Consider the following 20,503-nt stretch of genomic DNA (forward strand, 5'->3'; position numbering starts at 1 on the left):
ATGCACAGTGATTAAACTTCAGTATACCAGGTTAAACTTTCTTTTCCAGTGTGCCTGATAACAAATTCAGATTTCCATGAATACCTCTTACTTGAAATTTCAAGGCTAGGAAAGTATTAAAAATATTTATATTGCAAATATTGCAAGTGATAATACAAGGCCGTAGATTGAATTACAGTTTAGATGTACAATCTTAGTGGTTCTTCCTCTGTTTATGAAACACTTAGTGTGCTCTACTGCTTCACTGATATCAGCTGACTCGTTTGATTGAACTTACATCATTGTATTCTGCTGAGATTTATGTATTTTTATATAAAATTTGTTATATGCAGTTGTTGGATACCAATCAAAATCTAGAATTAAATTGAATGTCAAAGGGAAATAGAAATTGATAATTGTGCTTTTCTTTTTTCTCCCCCCCTCTTCTTCTTAGACCAGATCTGTTTGATTGGAACAGTGTGGCTTGCCAACAGTCAGCTGTACAACGGTTAGACCATGCCTTCAACACTGCCAAACGGCACTTGGGTATTGAGAAACTCCTTGATCCTGAAGGTTAGTGGAAATGATGCACTAGTTTGTAGCTAAAAATCAACTTTTCGTGTATTTGACTGAAAATGACCTCTTTGCACCGGGATTTAACGTTTTCGAAGGTAGAGCATAAATGCAAGATTCGTTCTGGGCAGTTTATATTGTACTATTTTAATTGAGAGAGAACTTAAAGGATTTAGGTCAAAATGTGCAGATTGGCCAGGATTTTCAAATGTATGCACTTGAAGTTAGTTACCTAAATGAGTAAGCTGATTTCTCCCCCTCCGCCCCCAAGGTTCTGAGAACCTACAGCTCTTATTGCCTATAGGGGGAGCTGCAGGTGTTCAGCACCTTTGAAAATCTGGCCTAAATATGGATTCAGACTTTAGACCCACCCACCTTTTAAAGTATTGGCCTATGTTTCTTGAGTATTTTGACACTCAAGGTCTCTGGCTTGAAACAATAGGAGGAGTATGTATGTTTGAGTAGCTTCATGGGGGAGACATTTTGGATTGTGCTGTCATATACTGATAAAAAGTAATCTATAGTAATAATTAGTGTCTTGACAGTCGTAACTTGTAGTTCTTGTTCATTGTGCGTGTAATTTTTTTCAAAACAGATCAGCACTGGTGTAACTCCAGGTTTTTCTATCAATTTTAATGGAAGAAGAATTAGGCCAATGCTAATTTTTGTAAATCCCGTCTTTTTTTCATATATGTATACCTTCTCCCTAGCATAAGACATCTGTAGAGTGAACACCTACATCCTTTTGTAGATATGGTTTGGAAGGGTCTAGATATATTCCCCCAGGCCTCCCTCTTCCTTAATGTTTTTGGCCCCAACATATTTTCAGTGCACTTCCCTTTATCTGAGAGAGAAGAAAGTCACCCTGGTTGATGATTTTCAAAATATACTGCAATGGCAGGAGATATTTATGAACAATGCAGCAACTGTATTTTTTCTTCCTGAATTTGAAGCATGCCACTTTCGTCTCACACTTTGACTTCATTCACTCTCCAAACTGGTTGAGGTTTTTACACTATTAAGCCATCGGCATTTATATATTTTATAAATTCACATTGCTGGTTCCTGGGTTAAGTGGTGTGTTCATCATATACTCAAGGGGAAAAAACTTCCATTGAGTTCAGTGAAGCCAAGATTTCCTCCCAGTGTAAACAGTTCAAGATAAATCCTAGCATGGAGTCTTTTGTTTTTTTCACCAAGGCTTCAGATAGAACTTACTGAACCATTTGTTACTCTGTGTGTGTGTGTGTGTGTGTGTGTGTGTGTGTATATATTTTTTTTTTTTCCCCTGAACTAGCTTCTTTTCAGGGTTAGCAAATATTTATCAACCAGTCCCATTTTTTTCTGATATGTTTATTTGTAAGCATTTGACAAATAATTTGAATGAATAATTTGTAGATACTCATTTTTGTAATGTTTGCTATAGCTGTTTATTTGTTTTTCTGCTCTTTAGCTAGAAGACTAACATTTTAAACAGAATAGTGAATAAAACAATCATGCATGTCTGCTACCAGTTGTAAGACAAATAATCCTTCATGATATTTGTTACTTTGGGAATCCACAGTCAATATTCAGTGGCTACTGAGAGAGTCATGAATAGTAGGATCCAATGATTTGTAATAAACTTAACTCAGTCCTGATTTACAAATCTGTTCGTTTTTAAAAATCTATTTAAGCAGCTTTAGAGTTAAGTCCATTGACCATTATGCCGGCTATCAGCATAGGTAACTTTTGGAATGAACAATTATCTTTTTTGAGAATGATGTCAACTTATTACTAAACTCAACTAGATCTATCTATTCTTTCAATAGCACAGAACTATATCCTCTGAATAATGCTTAATCAAAATGAAACTCTTGAGCCACGATATCAGTAACTAGTAAAAGAAATAAAATCCTTAGACTAGTGCAATGCTGAAATATGACTTTGTCATGCCATGGAATTATTGTACTAAAAGAACAGGTATGTAACTTGTGAACACCTTTGTTTTATTTGTTAACACATTACATTAACTGAAAACGTTTGCCTTGGCCTTTGTGGAGTATTAACAGCTTAAAGAAAAGGAGTCGCTACTGTGCAGAAGTCATGTTCAAAAGTAACAATATAGCATATGTTATGAAAGAATAATTCTTATTTTTGAAGTAGCTCCATACGTGCAATTGACTAGGAAGCCAGTTTGAAGAGTGAATATTCTTATTCAGTCAAATATTGGCTATTGAGATTATACATGAAGATATTAGCCTTTTTTTTTTTTTTTTTTTTTTTTTTTTTCAGTGATTTTCCTCTCATACCTAACATGCCCCATGGGTTGCTATTAAAAAGGGGTTTTTTTTGTTTGTTTGTTAGTTTAGCATAAGTAGTATCAAAATTATCTGTTGGATCTTGTATTTAGCTGTGACACTCTTTCTACCTTTCTGTGTAGCTCAAAAAGTGTCTCTTACCAACAGAAGTTGGTTCAATGAAAGATGATATCTCACCCATCTTGTATCTCTCTTTCACCATTTAGGACAGTCAATAAAAATCTCTCTCCATCTTCTGTGTTGTCATATACACCTCTACCCTGATATAACGCTGTCCTCGGGAGCCAAAAAATCTTACCGCGTTATAGGTGAAACCGCGTTATATCGAATTTGCTTTGATCCACCGGAGTGCACAGCAACCTCCACCCCCCCACCCCCCCCCCGAGCGCTGCTTTACTGCATTCTATCCGAATTCATGTTATATTGGGTCACGTTATATCTGGGTAGAGGGTGTGTGTGTGTGTGTGTGTGTGTGTATATATATATATATATATATACATACATACATACATATATATGTGATAGGCTTACACGGACTTGTGCAGATCACTATGCACGGTTATAGTCAGTAAAACCTGACTAAACTCATTTAGGGTGAAATTCCCCCTCTACAAAGGGCCAGCATGAGGCCTGTCCTCTGTTTAGGCACTTAAAGTAAGGTTTAAGTGGGTATTAATGGTGCATAGGTCTTGTGTTGGCCCTCTTCCCAGGGATGAACTTCACCTTTTACTACTTTTAACCAAATTGTTTTTTTTTGTTTTTTTTTTTTTTAAACAAGCACCAAAATATAATATACCATAAATATACAACAAATAAGTTAATACTTAACAGAATTTGATAATTAATTGGTACTACTTGCTTGCATATATTTCTTGACTCAGATATTTCACTTGCTTTTCCATAAGTAGTCAAGATAGCCCAGTAAATAAAATGGGTGTCCTGTGAAAGTACGGTGGTTTTCATATTATTTCTTTAGCAGTTTTGGGTGTGGGGAGGAAGATAAACTTTTCAGTCTTATACCAAAATGCCCCTATAGTTCTGTTGATCTTGCTTACTTTAACAACTTGCATTTACTATTCAGCTTAATGTGGCGCTAAAAATGTTTAAACAATGACTTGTTGACTTGTAACATCATCTCTTGCCTTTAGACATAGCATTAAGTAGGATAGGGAAAATACCCTTCCTATATAGTGTTGATTTTAGATGAGTCGTCATCACCCTGGATTTAGTAGAAAAATGAAGAAAATCCATATAAGTGATCACTGCATGTGAGTTTTATAGCATGTGCTGTAGCCTTGGGGCAATGATCCCTGCCTTCCAATTACGAGTTCATTTTATTATAATAGAGTTTCTGTGCAGCCTGGGAGAACACATGCTCAGACAGCTTCAGAGGATGTGGCTCCTCCCATAAAAGTGTGACTTCTCCTGATTCTGAGTGAATGTGGCATTTCACCTCCTGTTGCCAGCGTTGCTGTTTGTGTGCTCCCCTCTAGCAATAAACAGTTATGGTTCTTTTCTTTAATGAACTTGTGCCTGCAGGGATTGAGCCTACTTGTGTTAGTCCTACAACAATATTTGTGCTGTTGTCTTTGGACTAAATAATTGTCCACTTCCCTAATGGTTTACTATGTAGTCTCCTACAACTTCATCATTTACTCTATCTTGTTCATGTCTTCAGTGGTCTTCTCCCTAGTTTGCAGTAGTGTTATGAGTTCTTTGCACCTTTATTAGGTGATAATGAAAGACAATGAGTTTTTCCTTTGATAGCTTTTTCTGTTTGATCTTGATTCTATATGCTGCTATATCACAGTACTAGATTCTACACACATGAATAGCTTTATATGCATTTTTCACATACAATTTCTATCTATAGCTCAATGAAGGGAGGAAAAGAATCTCTACCCTATATTGCATAAGTAAATCAGCCTACCCTTCCTGTACTATATATACCCAGTAATGATATAGGTATCCAGTAGTTTTCTCATTTATCTTCTAGAGCTCAGTCCCATACAGGATACCCGTCAGGGGAGTATACTGTGGAAAGATAGTTGTCTCCTTGAATACCATAAGGCATGGAAATGTGTTCAGAGGACATGGTTGATAGACATTTTTCAGATGAGATATCAGCCAGTGGCTGCAATTTGTACTACTGATCACATTCAGGAAGGCTGCTTGGTATAACCTGGGAATTTCTGCTACATCAGCACAAGAGAAATGTGTAACTTCATGATTTTTTTTTTTTTTTTAAGGAAGGAAATGGGTTTTCCCTTCACTCCCCTTTGTGGTTCCAAGTATCAAAATAGATATACATAAATAGTTTCTGTAAAAGTTGTAGAATCCACAGCAATAAAGTTATTGGTTGTAGAACATTATTATTGGGCTCTGTCTGTTCAACCATATACTTCTAGTATCTCTTGGTTTTAAGCTTATCAGTTTCTATGTCTGGCTTTTCTACTGTTGGTAGGTCACTAGCAGTGGTCCTTTTGTTGGGAAATTACAATGGTTTCTGAAGTCTGACACAAAAGCTGGCAATAAAAGTAGATCCGGCGGAGCTTCCATTCCCATTGTCAAACTTCTGAGTCATGCAGTTGCTAGGTTAATTAAACTGTTCACTATTCATATTTAAAAATAGATTTATAAGATAATCAATGGCATGTCTAAAAAAATGTACCATGGTTTTCAAGTCATGTTTTTTAGGGATATCTTTGGTAAGGAAAAGGGAGGGTAGCGGGATTGGTTTTCAAAGTAATTTGAGATAGCCCTGAACTTATATATATATTTTAATATTTTCAAATTTAATGCAATAAGTACAGTAAACATGCATATGCTAATTTGTGGATTCTTACCACTAAGTCTAGGTAATTAAAAAAAAAAAAAAAAAAAAAAACCTTCAGCCTTCATGCAAAATATGAAGTGAAGCAGAGTCACTCCTTTTCTGAGATTCAAAAAGTTCCCCACACAAGATTTTTTTTTTATTATTTTTTTTTAGTTTTGCATATTTTGGTTCTGGTCAGACTGTTTTCATAGTATTTCCATCCCAGCAAGAAGTACACTGTAATGTTGCTAGACTCAAAAGATCTGGGCATTTTATATCAGCATCTATAGTGAACCCACATTTCAGTTACTTTGAGGCTACCTCAGCACTGCTTACCAAATCAATAAAGATTGCATGGAATGTTGACATTTATCATCAAGGTTATCAGGATATTCTGCATTTGGCCAACTCGAGTGGTTACCTAGGTGATTGCTGTTTCAATTAGAATTGATGGTTTCTGGATATTGTGGGTCACTACGACACAACTTCCAAAATGGCCATGTCACGGCAGCCAGAGAGAAAATATTAATCTAGACGGAACTGGCTTGAATAGAAAAGGCTTTTTAAGAACTCCTAATGAAAATGTTTTCTTTACTGTATAAACCTAAATACTCCCTTTTAAAAAAAATATATGAAAGAGCAGGGTTTGAATTATTCCCCACAACACTATTTCACATCCTAACACGTTAATTTTATTAATCTATAAGCATTCATCGCTGTGGAAGCATGACAATCTGTGGAAGTGGTGTAACATTAAAAAAGCCATACTTCACTTATAAGCACAATTCCAGTTGCTCTTTTTCTTTATGCTGCTACATATTGCAGTCTGAGTGAAGAAAATGAAATCGCAATCTATCTGCAGTACCTAACACAATTTTGAAAATGAGACTAGGTGGTATTGAATGTGCATAGCCAGATATCTGTATATTACCATTATTTTTGAGTGCAAGCTGTAACTACAATAATAGCGATTTTATCCAATATGGGTGGATTTGTAATACAAATTCAGCATTTCAAGTGGGTATGTGTTTAATCTGTAACTCCATTGTGATATATGTTAAAACTCCTTTCATAATTGCTTTTCCACAAAATTAAAATGCACTTTTTGTTTTAAATTATCCTACTGATAAGATGAAGGTCCTGTTTTTGACAGCTTCTTACTAATGCAATACTCTTCAAGTCACTTAATATTTCTATTAAAACCTGTAAATTACTGACTATGAAGTAGTTTATACATAATTAAATACCTCACAGGTCATAAAGGTGATAATAAATCCACTCATACTATATGGAAAATGAAGTGTTTTTAAATGAAACTTCAGGCTGTAATGGATGCTCTATTTTTCCCTGCTTTTTTTTGTATTTGCTTAACTTGTAAAGAAAAAGATTTTGTGATAACTTCACCGTGCGGCTGCTTAATTTTGTCAGGCTGATCATTCTATTTCTCAATAAAGTTTACTATCCACTTTGGCTTTGATTACATTTAAGGAAGCTTTCATGTTAGTTTTTTATGATTTGCTTCTGAGTAGCAGAAAAGCATTTGAATAAACTATGACTTAATGACCTATTCTGTGTGAATATGTCACACAGAAGAATAATCAGTGAATATAGTTAGTTAATATCCCTGAGTATTGAAATGCTTAAGGTTCTTACAAAGCATGTGGAGATATTTGAAAATGTGGTGAAGTTTCCCAAGTGCAGTGTTATATTTCAATCATAATGTCATTTAGGTATAGAAATGGAGATTTGGAATTGAAAATATGACTTCATTGTTACACTATTAACAAAGATTCTTGCGTGCAAATTGTTTTAGGGGACACCAAATGATTGGTAATGGAGTCAGTAGGCAATGTATTTGTAACAAGAATGATGGCTGTAAGGGAGTGCCCCATAAAAGTACATGTTGTGTCAATTTGAGCTTCCCTGAATATGTTTTATACCATCACCTTTAAGTTTTCCTGCAAGACTCTGCTGCATATTTCACTGATGTTTGTTCCAGCTTCAGCCACTGAAACGGTTAAAAAGTGAACAGAATACAAGGTAAATGGGACCTTATTTAAGCTTACAATCTGTTTTAGCAAAATGGGACATTGAAGATGGGGGAATATACTCACCCATTTATCACATATAGTAAATGTGGGTCATTAAATATACTAACATGCTTTGTTGTTGTGATCATTTTCAGACATCCTCTGTGTGAGTGAGCATGGGTTAGGACTAAGGCATAGCACGTCTTCCCTTCTTGATTTTTCTCTAGCACTTTCCTGTCACTAAGAAGTAGTTGTCATACCCAATATATCAACTAAGAATGGAGTAGAAAATGTCACTTAAACAAAATTTGTTAAGCAGTAATATCTGTGGGGCAGAAAACCCTTTTGTAAATTGTTTGAGTAGCACACTGGAGCTCACATTAATAAGTAACTATATTTATATTTTTTGTTCCTGTCATCATACAGCACAATTAATTGCCCACTGAATTTAATAGGTATGTGTGGGGAATGGTCACAGGATCAGGCACTTAAAATAAATGTTTGTGAACCAAAAGGGAAACTTCCATAAAACACACATCTGTCAAATGAATAGATTGAAGTGTTCTATAGTCCTAAAACAAATAATATTTTTTACATACCGGTATATATTCATAGATTTCAAGTCCAGGAGGGAACACTGTCATCATCTATGCTCATCTGCTATATAGCAGAGGACACAGAACGTCCCAAAAATTATTCCTAGAGCCTATATTTTAGAAAAAACTTAATATACTATTGATTTAAAAATTGTCAGTGATGGAGAATACGTCCCGACCCTTGATAAATTGTTCCAATGGTTAATTTCTCTCACTGTTTAAAATGTATGGCTTATTTCCAGTCTGAATTTATCTAGCTTCAATTTCCAGCCATTGTATCATGTTATGCCTTTCTCTGCTAGATTGAAGAGCCCATTATTAAATATTTCTTCCCCATGAAGGTACTTATCAACTGTAATCAAGTCACCCTTTAGTCTTCTTCTCTTTGGTAAGCTAACTAAATTGGGCTCTTTCAGTCTAGCACTGTAAAGTATATTTTCTAATAATTTTAATCATTCTTGTGGCTCTTCTCTGAATCTTCTCCAAGTTGTCAACATCCTTCTTGAATTGTGGGCATCAGAACTGCACACAGTAAACCAGGAGCAGTCATACCAGTGCCAGATACAAAGATAAAATAGCCTCTCAACTCCTCCTCGAGAATCTGTTCACACATCCGAGGATCACATTAGGTCTTTTGGCCAGTGTCGCACTAGGAGCTCATGTTTAGCTGATTATCCATCATCACCCTCAAATCTCTGAGTCACTGCTTCCCAGGATAGAGAGTCCCCCATCATGTAAGTATGGTCCACATTTTTTGTTCCTAGATGTATACATTTAAATTTAGCTGTATTAAAACACACATTGTTTGTTTGCCTGTACACAGTTTACTAAGTGAGCCACATAGCTGTGTGTTGGAGACCTGACCTCCCACAATTTGTATGTCCTCTGAACTTTATATACTTGATTTCACTTGTTGCCTGTTAAATGGTTTCCAGTTTAATAAAATGCACATGGAGTAGCTGGTCTCAAAATATACCGAAAAAATACTTTGATCCAATGAAAACATATTAAAGAAATTCCAAGAGCAAAGATCTGAAAAGACATGAAATCCAAAAGGTCAAAAGAAGTGGACTGTGTTCTGTCTTTCTCACTGCATTCATTGAGTTCCTAGAAACAAAAGTTGTTGTATCAGTATGGCAGAGTAACAAAGGAATTACTGTATATAGGTCAAAAATGAACTACCACTCACTGGTGCAAGAATATAAAAATATTCTGGAATTACTATTAGAAATATTGATTTATGTACTCAGTGCGCTCAGCACTATTGTACTGTTATCAGGTGTGCATGCCCTTAGAGTATCCCCTTTCATCAATACCTAATGTTGGCAGTATCTTCTGCTCCAGTGCCTAAAACAGGCTTTCTGCCTCTCACTGTGTCATCCGTGGCTCAGCATTCTGGCCAAGTCACATGAAGGTCAAACCCAGGGTACTCAATGTCCCAGTTGGCATAAACAAAAGGTCCTTTATCCCGCCTGGTCTCAACTCCGTTTTCTCACTCTTATAAGAGTGCTGACTCTACAGGCTTTTCCCTGCTGGACTCTTTTATTTACTTACCGGTCTCCCACAGGAGCCTACCCCGCTCCCTATAGATCTCTTCTGTTCACTGTTTCACTTCTGGAACACTAACCCCAGGACTGCTTCCCTGGATGCATGATCCCCTTATTACAGGGGCCCAACACAACAGTTAGCTCTACTCCTGTGGCTCAAGTCTCCAGCCACAGCCAGCCCCAAACTGTGGAGCCTCTTCAAAAGCACTTGCAAGCTCTTTTTCACCCCATGAAATTGACACAGATAAGGTAAGAAGCACTGGGAGATGTACATTATCACCCTCTTTCCACCATGATCCTGCATTTAGCCATGATCCAGGGACATGCTTAGCACACAAACAGTCCTATTTAACAACAGCTCTTCAGTCTAACAGAGAGAGGTCTAATATGATCCAATGGCTGAAATTTGAAGCTAGAGAAACTCAGACTGGAAATAAAGTATAAATTTATAATGGTGGAACAGTTTGCCAAGGGTTGTGATGGATCTTTTTATCACTGGCAATTTTTATGCCAACACTGGGTGTTTTTCTAAAGGATATGCTCTAGGAAACCTTTTGGTGAAGGTCCGAGCTCGATCACAATGGTCCCTTCTGGCCTTGAAATTTATGAAGCAATGAACTGAATTCAATGGACTCCTTTCAACCTTAAAGTTAAGCATATGCTTAAATGATTTCCTGGATTGGGGTCTTTGCATACTGGTGCAACACTGCACCTGTGTGCAGCTCCACTGAAGTAGTTGGTCTCCAGACAGAAACAGCAGTGTGGCAATCTGCAAAGAACTGCATGATTGAGACCTTCAGAGGGATTTTTATTTATACTTGTCCTGGACTAATTCTCCTGTCCTCTATGAAATGGAGGTCAAGAGGCCACTGGGCAGTTAGAGCTTTTAGACATGGATGAAGTGGGTCATGTAGGAGACGAGGGTGGAGGCCTGTCGTTTTGGGACTGGAAGATCATTCAATTTACAGACACAGTATATAGAGGACAGTGCCTGGTTGTCCATGAGAAGGGAAGCAATTGATAGTATTGAAAGTTAAAAAGGTCAAGAAGAATGGACGAGTCCCTGAGGTTTGACCAGGAAGTCATTAGAGACCCTTGGTGAGATTATTACAAAAATGAGAGATGGAAAGAATCATCTTTGGCCGCATTCTATAATTTCATCTCCTGGAAGTGAATGAATGTTTCCTACTATATATTTCCTAGTATGCTGTTCAGTTCAGTTTTTTCAATTTGTATATTTTTATTTATTGCAGTAAATACACAATTCTTCAAGAGTAGATAGAGGTAAAAAGTGTATAAGAAAAGGAAGCACATACAAGTTCACGGTATGAATAGATTATATTATTTTTAGTAATAATTCTTAGCATTAATACAGTAGCACAAATAATAAAAAAATCCAACTAAACTGTGTCTTCACAAACAACAAAGAGTCTGGTGGCACCTTAAAGACTAACAGATTTATTTGGGCATAAGCTTTCGTGAGTAAAAACCTCACTTCTTCGGATGCATCCGAAGAAGTGAGGTTTTTACTCACGAAAGCTTATGCCCAAATAAATCTGTTAGTCTTTAAGGTGCCACCAGACTCTTTGTTGTTTCTGTAGATACAGACTAACACGGCTACCCCCTGATACTTGTGTCTTCACAGATGATTCGATATGACAAAATGCATAAAACCAATGAAACAAGATATGATTTAAAACAAAATATATAAGGACCATAATGAGGAGAGCATCCATAAAACATCTCGTATCATAAGATTAGAAGTTGGGAAATGGTTAGGATAATACCTTAGTCTATTTGCATATGTACAGTTAACTGTCATTTTTGAGTTCTATTCTCAGGCAGTTGCATGATAGAACTAATAATGGGCAGTGGGAACGTTTGTGTGCACGTGCATATTTTAAAGTTTTTAATCCCTGCTTCCATTTTCTTTACATCTGTGTTGACTGCCAGACTTAAACATGCAGCATATAAAATTTGAGTTGTGTTGTATTCTAGTTATAAATCTAACATAAGACAATTGTAAATAGTGTTAATATGATTCCTATCCCACAGCCCGCAGGTCTAAATGGGTTATCCGTTATATAACTCTTGCCAGGTTAAGAATATGAGGAATGAAGACAATGGGAATTTGAACATAAAAACTCAATTGTGATGACTTAGGGATCAGAATTGAAGGGTTCCACACTTTCTCCTCTATGCCTCAGGCTGCATTAACTGTTAAATGCTACTCCAGAATGTAAAAATCCCCTTGATGTAGGGAGGCAGGGGGTTGGCAATGATAGCATTGTTACACTGGAGCCAGGCTGAGAGAGTTGGTGGTAGTGTGGCTACTCTGTAAACACAGTGGAGCTGGTAGTTCTTGGGCAGATGCTGAGGTACAGGACCCCTGAACACATGGTCCTTTCCTCCAGGGAACCTCCTGAGATTTGTAGATTCTGAGGAGCAAACTCTCTCCCTTTCAAATGGAAATATGTGGGGAAAATGCTGCAATGAAAACACCATGGGCTTTTCTTCCTTCCTGACCTTCTCCAATGGGGACTTGTACAAAAGAAGGCTATTTGGCTCAACATCGGAAATTTCCCCCTGATATTAATTCTAAATTTCCCCTTGCTTAATTTCATCACATTACATCTCTTGGTCCACCTTAAACAATCAGACTCGTTCCCTGTTGCTTACTCCTTTCAAATACCCATAGACTTAGCAAAATCTTCATTTTGCTTTATTGCTCTTTTTCTCCTCCCCTTCTCCCCCAGATAATTCCAGATAATTAATGAAGATGCCTAATATTCCCTACAGTTCATGCCACTCAATACCAGAAAAAAAGACTGGCTATGCTACAATGTTCAGAATTGGGTTTGGATTCCATTTTCCACAAAATTGGGGGGTGCAGATTGTTCACAATTTCATAATATATGTATTAATAATGTGCAGTGCTTTTTTATTAAAGCTAATTAGATTAATCAATGAACCCTTTAAGCATGACAACATTTATCAATAAAACTGGGCTATATATATATATATTTTTTTAGAATGTTGGGAGTAAATAATTTATAATTACAGGCAACACAGGAGTATGGAAGATTGCTAATTAAAATTCTAAAATATGGAAGGACATCTGCTTATAAAATTCAGCGAAGAGTCTATCAGCTCCTTTTATCTTTAATAACTGAGACAATTTCAGAAATAGTTAAAGGTTGATTTAATTTTATTAAGTCCATAGATAATTTGGTCTATTTGGTTCTAAAATTCATCCTTGTGCTAAGTATAGTCATTACTCTGGGGATGATGGACCTTTTTTTAAAGAAAATCTGCTAAAATATTATTATTAGATGGGCTATTTTTATTTCATGGAGGTAACTTCAGACTGCTGCATTTCATTTTGGCTGAAATATGGAAGGTATCTGACTTATATTTAATCAGGCACGTAATCAATCAGCTAGAATCATTGCCTGGAGAATGAAGTCTGGATTTGAAATGGACTAGGCGGAAAAGATTCTATGCACTTAATCTCTGTATAGTAAATATTTTTTTGAATGCATATTAATTCATAACCCTACTTTTCCAACAGATGGCTTAATTTAGGTAGGATCAGAGACCCAAGGGAAGATAAATGGTTGACTAAACATTTATTTAAACTTAATATGTCAGAATTTAGGTCAGCCTGTGTGCTGAATCTCATCCCTGGAATAAACCACTGACTTTGCTTTAAGTGTGGTTATGCTCTGAAAAAAAAAATGGCTCTTTATAGATGACATTAGAAGGTCACTGTTTGTTGTCTTTGTTACTTCCTGTAGCGAGGCGACGACTCGCCCTGCTGGTTGTCTAGGGAATTAACTTGTCCAGCCTTTGGAGTGCCCTCTGCAGGCCGATGTCCCACTTGCTGCTGGCCCCTGTGTCCCTCCCGGACCCTGGTGCCACTTTAGCTTGGGTGCTGCCTCCTGGCAGTGCTCCCCTCCCAGGGGAATCCACACCCTCTATCCCCACCTTGCCTCCATATTCACTGACAGTCCTTATCTAGCCCCCACACTCTGGGGCAGACTGCACTCCATACCACTCATCCTCGGCAAGCGGGGTTTGAACCTGCTGCCTCCGCCTACCCCTAGGCTGCACCCCTGCAACCCCAGTATCTATTTGGCCTTAGACAAGACCTGCAGCCTGGGGATTTTCCAGGCAGGAGCTCACCGGCTCCCTTGCCCTATTCCCTAGCACTGCTCTACTCCAGTACCTTTCAGTTCCCGGGCAGCCAGGTCTTCCCCTCTCTACTGCGAGAGAGGGACTGTCTGAGCTCCTGGCTTACAATGCTTTTATAGGGCCAGCTGTGGCCTGATTTGGGGGGGTGGCCCCAGCTGTGGCTGTTTCCCCAATCAGCTGAGACTTGCTGCTTTGCCCTGCCACAGCCCTCTCCCAGGGTGACCACCCAGCTACACTTTTTTTTTTTTTTTTTTTTTTTTGGCCTAGCATAACATAATTTGGTGCAGATTTGGCACCAGCCTGTACAGTAAGTTACATTTGTTGGCTTCTCTTCTGGGGTCCATGAAAGCAATGATCACTTCATCAAAGTATTCATTTTAAACCTGTCTTTGTCTTGGATGGAAGATTGATCTTGCAATAGCAGACCTCCTCTGTGAGGGAGAGACATCAGAAGATCCAATTCTAGGTTAATCAAACCTCAGATCCAAAGCCTCTTCAGCCAGAAAGGCATAAACAGTAATCCAGAAGATTATAAGAATGGCCACACCGAGTCATCCAATAGTTCATCTAGTCCAGTATCCTGCCTTCTGACTGGCCAATGCCAGGTGCTTCAGAGGGAATACAAAGACTGATCCATCCCCTGTCATCCATTCCCAGCTTTTGCCATCAGATGCTAGGGACACCCAGAGCATGGGATTACATCCCTGACCATTTTGGCTAATGGCCATTGGCCTATCCTCCAATGTCATTCTTGTTCCTATCTTTTGTATTGTCTTGCAGAATGGTGGGAAGACCTATGCCAGGGACCTTGGCCAGCTTTGCAAGAGAGAATTCACTACCTGAGACGCTGAGGCTACAGAACACATTTTATTTACTCTTTCCATGTCAAAGAGGTCAATCACCAACCCACCAAATTGAATTACAATGTGAGAGAGGTTTCCAGGTGCAACAGCTACGCTGTTAAAATGACTTCTGCTATGTAAATTCTTGTGTTGATCTCCCACTGATGGGCAGTGCACGTAGAAACTTGGCTCTGCCCTGGAAAATCCCTCTCTGGGGTAAGACTGATTATGTTCTTGTTATTTATTATGAAAACCACATCAGACACTGTCAAGGCTAATTTCCCACTCTGGCATTTCGAGTGCAGAAGGTGGGGCCCGCAAGGATTCTAAAAATTAATACTGGCCACTCCAGGCTTGTATTAAACTCCCAAGGTTACAGTTTCTCTCTGACATTGAATTGGTAGATGCTGCCACCACCCAAGTGCAGAACCCCTTTGAGAGCCCAGGAAGGCGCACTTGGGAATTCCTTCCTGTGGGGTACCCTCAAGCCCTTTCACTCCCCTCTGGGGAAGAGCTGAGAAAGAAATAGGGGAGAAAGAAGAGGAGGGGGGGGAAAGGAAGGAAATCAGCTGTTGCCACAAACCTCTTAAGACACACAAATCCAATCCTGTTCTTAAAAACGGTAAATTTTATTAATAGAAAATACATTTGGGAACTCAGGCTATTGCTAGATTTTAAAAGAGCAACTACAAGGATTAAGCACCAAGAATACCTTTCTTGAGATCCAGCTTAATGGTTAGAAGCAAAACAAAAACACCTGGGGTTAGCAGAGAGGAATCCACAAGCCATAACAAAATAAAAGGAATAAACCTAATCACGTCTTCCTAGATATTTCCTGATCTACTTACATATCTGGGGTTTTAAATTAGTAGTTTCTAGGTATGATACTGATGATTTTTTTCATACCTGGCCCAAGCTCTTACAGCATAGCTGCTGTTGTCTTCACCTCTCCCCGGGAGAACCACAACAGACAGACAAAAGGGGAGTTTTGTTTCAATTTTAAAAAGTTCTAGCCTTCCCATTGGTTCTTTTGGCCAGGTGCCCACTCACTTCCTTTTACCTATGCATAGCAGTGAGACTTTGTAACCCTTTACAGGTAGAGCAATTAGAGAACAGCTCCCAAGAGGGATTTTATAGCTGCTGGCTGGCTGGTGTCCATAAAAGGAAGCTACGCCTCCCCTCCTTCATTTATCACAGACACATTGACTTTTGCACCCAGAACAGGTCGGTTATCTATGGAAGGAACAGTGCTCTGAGACCTCAGTGAATCACTGTGTCCCAGCAGGTGAATGCTTTGCCTTCTCTTTTTTGTAACCATCCCCTAAACTAAATCAGGAAGGTCGTCCCACACTCTTCTTCCCTCCTACTCCCTTTCTCCCCCCCCCCAAGGAAAAAAAGATTTTCTGCACACATCAGTTGTGAAGCAGAGAATATACAAGTAGAGCTAGGATTCTGCCAATGGATGAGAGAGAGTGAGATATCATATGAACTCTGTATCACTGCAGCATGTCGCTGTATGAGATCAGAATTTTCAAAAGGCCCTAATAAGAATTAATTTCTGTTTCTGTGACACCACTTTGCTTTCTATTTTGGCAATCTGCATCTCTGGTTATCATTCTTCTGAGAGAAGACCTAGGTAGTCGTCATTCTCAGCCTAGGCCTATGATTGACTTTTCTGGTACCACATGTCTGTCCGTCTCCTGAATCCAAGATACTCCAGGAACCAGATCACACTGTTTGCTTCAGCTTTCTCTTTGTAAAGAACCTTGAACAGAAAAATTGTCCATGAACAGATTATGTGAATATTTTTCTTCCCTAAACCAATATTACCACCATAATCCTGGAGAGTGACCCTGGTGTGTGTGTGTATATATATGTGTATATACAAGAATTGTCTGAGGATGGTTTAATTGGAATGCTTTGAAGACAAGCCACCATTAGGAACATATCCAAATGTTTCAGAAGGACCTGCTCTGCTTGCCTAGAGATTGATGAGTCTGCTACAGCCTTGGCTAAGAGCCAGGTGGCTTTTAGCTCGTGCATTAGAGGCTCATACACTAAGCTTCAGAAGTCCCTGCTTTGATTCCGCTCGCTGATGAGTGGGGTCTGTCGGCGTTACATCTGCACTTGGCATGCTCCATCCCAAAACTGCTGGGGCTGGGCAGGACATTCCCTGAAAGTATTCTTCCTGTTTGTCAGGCTGCTGTGGTATTGAACACCCTTGTGCTCTCAGATTCCCCTGCTGACACCAAGAAAGTGAAGAGGAGGAGGAAGCAGTGTGACTATCATTCAGAGGCAGGATGGGGAGCAGGCCTGGGAGTCTGATGATGGAGGAGACTGGGACAAGTATGTTGGAGGAGACTGGGATGTGGAGCCAAAAAGGATTGGGGAGACTGGGATGAGGGAAGTCAATGGGAGGGACGCTGGGATGGCAGGTTGTGGGACTGGGATTAGGACAGGCTGTAAGTGCAAGAGGCAGAAGACTGCATTTAGGGGGTTAGAAAGCTTTTCCAGTCTAGTGTTAAATTGGGTATGGAACAAATATATATTAACATTTCTTGACTATGTGTTGATTTGTTTTGTAGTAGCGGATGTGTATGTAAACAAGTCCTATACTGTACCATGGCAGAAAAGGAAATATTTGTGGTGGCGTGGCAGGATTTAAAGCATGCCCTTTGAGCCTTTTATAGGTTGTATTCTCTGTATCCAAGCATCTTATCCTGCTCTTGCTTATGTTTTGAATATCTCCAGATTGTTCATAATTCGAATAAAAGTGCATGTTACATAGAATTCTTGTTTAAAAGAAACATGCTGATGTTCTTTGTCCTATAATTTAGTACTTTATTTGTCTCTGGACTCTTTCAAGGAATTAGGTGTTGGGGGCCAGGGGAAGAAGAAAGGAAAGAAGCTGCCACAAATGTGGAACTTGCGTGCCTTTTTAAATCAACTGTATATATTGGGGGAGGGGTGGAAATTAGGTACCAAAGTGCTTTTTAAAAAAAAACAACTTTTTAAACCTGCATGACTGGCCTTAAAATTTAGATCACACTCTCAGATGAGCCTCACAGTATCATAGGAGTTATGTAGGTAAAATGCTTCCTGAAGAATTGTCAATACATTGGGGTGAAATAAACATTTCTTCAACATTAGGAATGCATGTCTGTCTTTTTTACTTGTATTTTGTTTAGCAGACATTGGTCTTGTAAGCAATACAGGAAAATTGTCATCACACTGCATTCCCTAATGTATCTGTGTTTTATACACCATATCCTCAGGCGGTAATGAAGTACAGGGTGTTGTTCTTTGCTCTTGTGTTTTTTAGAATAACTCCATAAGGATACTTCTGCCATAGAACTACTAATTACACTGTTCATTATTTTTTCCAGCAACAGTTCTATTTTGAGGATATTAATTAGCTTCATTTTGGCATGAGATGATCCAGCGGGTGTCCTTTCCCTGTCTCCCAAAAGGATTCATCAGCATCCACAGCAGAGGAGGTTGAACTAGCAGGTTTTTCAGCCATCGGAATTGGCAGTGTTAGACAGAGAAACAGAGACATTTTACTAAGACTTCCAAGGAATTCAAGTACTTCTTGCATAGGATTCTCTGGAAGAGGCTGAAAACTCTGGCAGAGTACTATGCATTTGCAATTAAGTTGTAGAGTTCTGATGCATTTTCCGTAAAAAAAAAACATATTTAATGTAGGTCTTTGTGGGCCTAATCCACCCATAGGGAAGTACGTGGTAGCATACTCTTGAAATTCTTGATATCATCTGGACAGAATACCTTGCAAGGCAAAGAAATTTAGGTGGGGGGAAAAACCTGAACACATTATTTTAAGAAAGAGACCAAATAGAATATAAGAACTTAACCAATTGTATCCTACAGTTTTTATAACCATGGGAACCCTATGGAGTAGCAGAAGGTGTAGTAGTTTTTCATATCAATATTACTTCCTAAAATTGCTTAGAGAGAGAGAGGAGAAAAACTGTCATGTCCACATGGTAATTGTATAATTACACAACACAGTACTAGATGTGAAGTATCAATGGCTATCTGTGTGTCAGATGCATTTTTATGATGGTTTAATTCAATAAAGAAATAACTCTGATTATTCCAAATAATATATTTTATGATGAGCTGTAGTGAACCCTTGCTTTTGTTGAAATCATAAATAATCCAAAATGAATAAAAGGAGATAGGAAAGGTCCTTTTAGCCCATGAAGATGTTTGGTGAAACTGTTGTTTGAAAGACAGCAACTGTAGAATGGAATAGAGTAAGTTAGAGTGCTTCAGGTTAGTTTTCATGCTGTCTATTGGACAGGATAGAGGCCACTGAATACATAGTGGACCTCCCAGATGTTCTGTCCAAAGTCAAAGCTGGCACATTACAGGGTAGGATGCCTGCGAGGGACAGGTGTCTATTGATGCTATCCAGCCATTGTGTGTAGTTCTTCTGGGAGGTTTTTAACAATGCCAACTGAGAGCTATCACCTAAGCTGACTGATTCTATTTCCAAGCAAATAATTCTGATACCATTGAAGAGACTTACACGGAAGCAATTTTTTTTTCCTCCAACAGTCTTCACAGTTCAGAGAGAGGGAGAATAATGAAGCTTGTTAAAACAAAGGCTTTTCTTGATCTTTTGAGCTTTAAATGTTTGTTCCACTTTTTTATAGTTTATATTTGTCTTTAACAAATGTCAAAAATATCATCTTGTTGGGTAATGGGCAATAGACACCACCACCATTATTGGAAACAGAGCCCACATTACTGCTTAATGTTGTGATGTGTACCCAGTGTAGTTCTACCGGGTTGGTCCCAGGATATTAGAAACACAAGGTGGGTGAGGTAATATCTTTTATTGGACCAACTCCTTTTGGTGAGAGAGAGAGAGAAGCTTTTCAGCCCCAAGAGCTCTGTGTAACGTCAAAAGCTTGTGTCTCTCATGAACAGAAGCTGGTCTAATAAAAGATATTACCTAACCCACATTGTCTCTCAAATCTTGTGATGGTGAGAAATGTAGAAATGAAAAAATAACATCTTATAAACCCTATCCAGTTCTGACAACAGTTGACGAGTAGAATTTTGTACCTTTTATAAAGAGAAAGCTGTCAATTATTTTAGCCTGATGTGACGATAGAGCACACTGAAATCACAAAGATTGTAGTACTTGCATAAGAACAGGCCACTGAAAAAGATACAAGGTTAAAATATTTGACTGTCCTTATGTGAAAATGTAGCTGTAAATGTATCTTCTATTTTTCACTGAACCAGAAGAATATTGATATTTAATATACAGAATATAAAGAATCAAATATATTAGGGTGAGAGTGTCACCCCTTTCTGGCCCATTTATACCAGGTAAAAGGGCTGAAGCAGCATAAAAACTCCAGATCCAGCTGGAGGAGGATTTCCCCTGCAATGGTACTGTGGGAAACAGCCCTAAAGTTGACTTTCAGGGATCCCATTTCAAGCGTTGATGTTAGGGGGCATGGAAAGGGTTGGTCTGGGGCAGGAGGGACATGTCAGGAGTGGGGCTGCAGCATACCCTGCTTACAAAAATTATAGGTAGTTTCTTTCACTCAGAGGTCAATGGTGATAGGCTACTATAACTTAATCAGGCC

General features: G+C 38.5%; 1 protein-coding gene across 9 annotated transcripts in view; it reads left to right on the top strand.

Annotated features, from left to right (window-relative positions):
- Window positions 1–20,503, top strand: part of DMD (dystrophin) — a 2,004,766-nt gene that overhangs the window by 582,520 nt on the left and 1,401,743 nt on the right. For all 9 annotated transcript variants that reach the window (XM_054005916.1, XM_054005912.1, XM_054005914.1 and 6 more), the window contains exon 7: window positions 434–552. In XM_054005916.1, the coding sequence (XP_053861891.1) occupies window positions 434–552 (119 nt within the window). The remainder of the gene's footprint in view (window positions 1–433; window positions 553–20,503) is intronic.

Source organism: Malaclemys terrapin, chromosome 1 (genome assembly GCF_027887155.1).
Source record: "Malaclemys terrapin pileata isolate rMalTer1 chromosome 1, rMalTer1.hap1, whole genome shotgun sequence".
Taxonomy (NCBI): domain Eukaryota; kingdom Metazoa; phylum Chordata; order Testudines; family Emydidae; genus Malaclemys; species Malaclemys terrapin.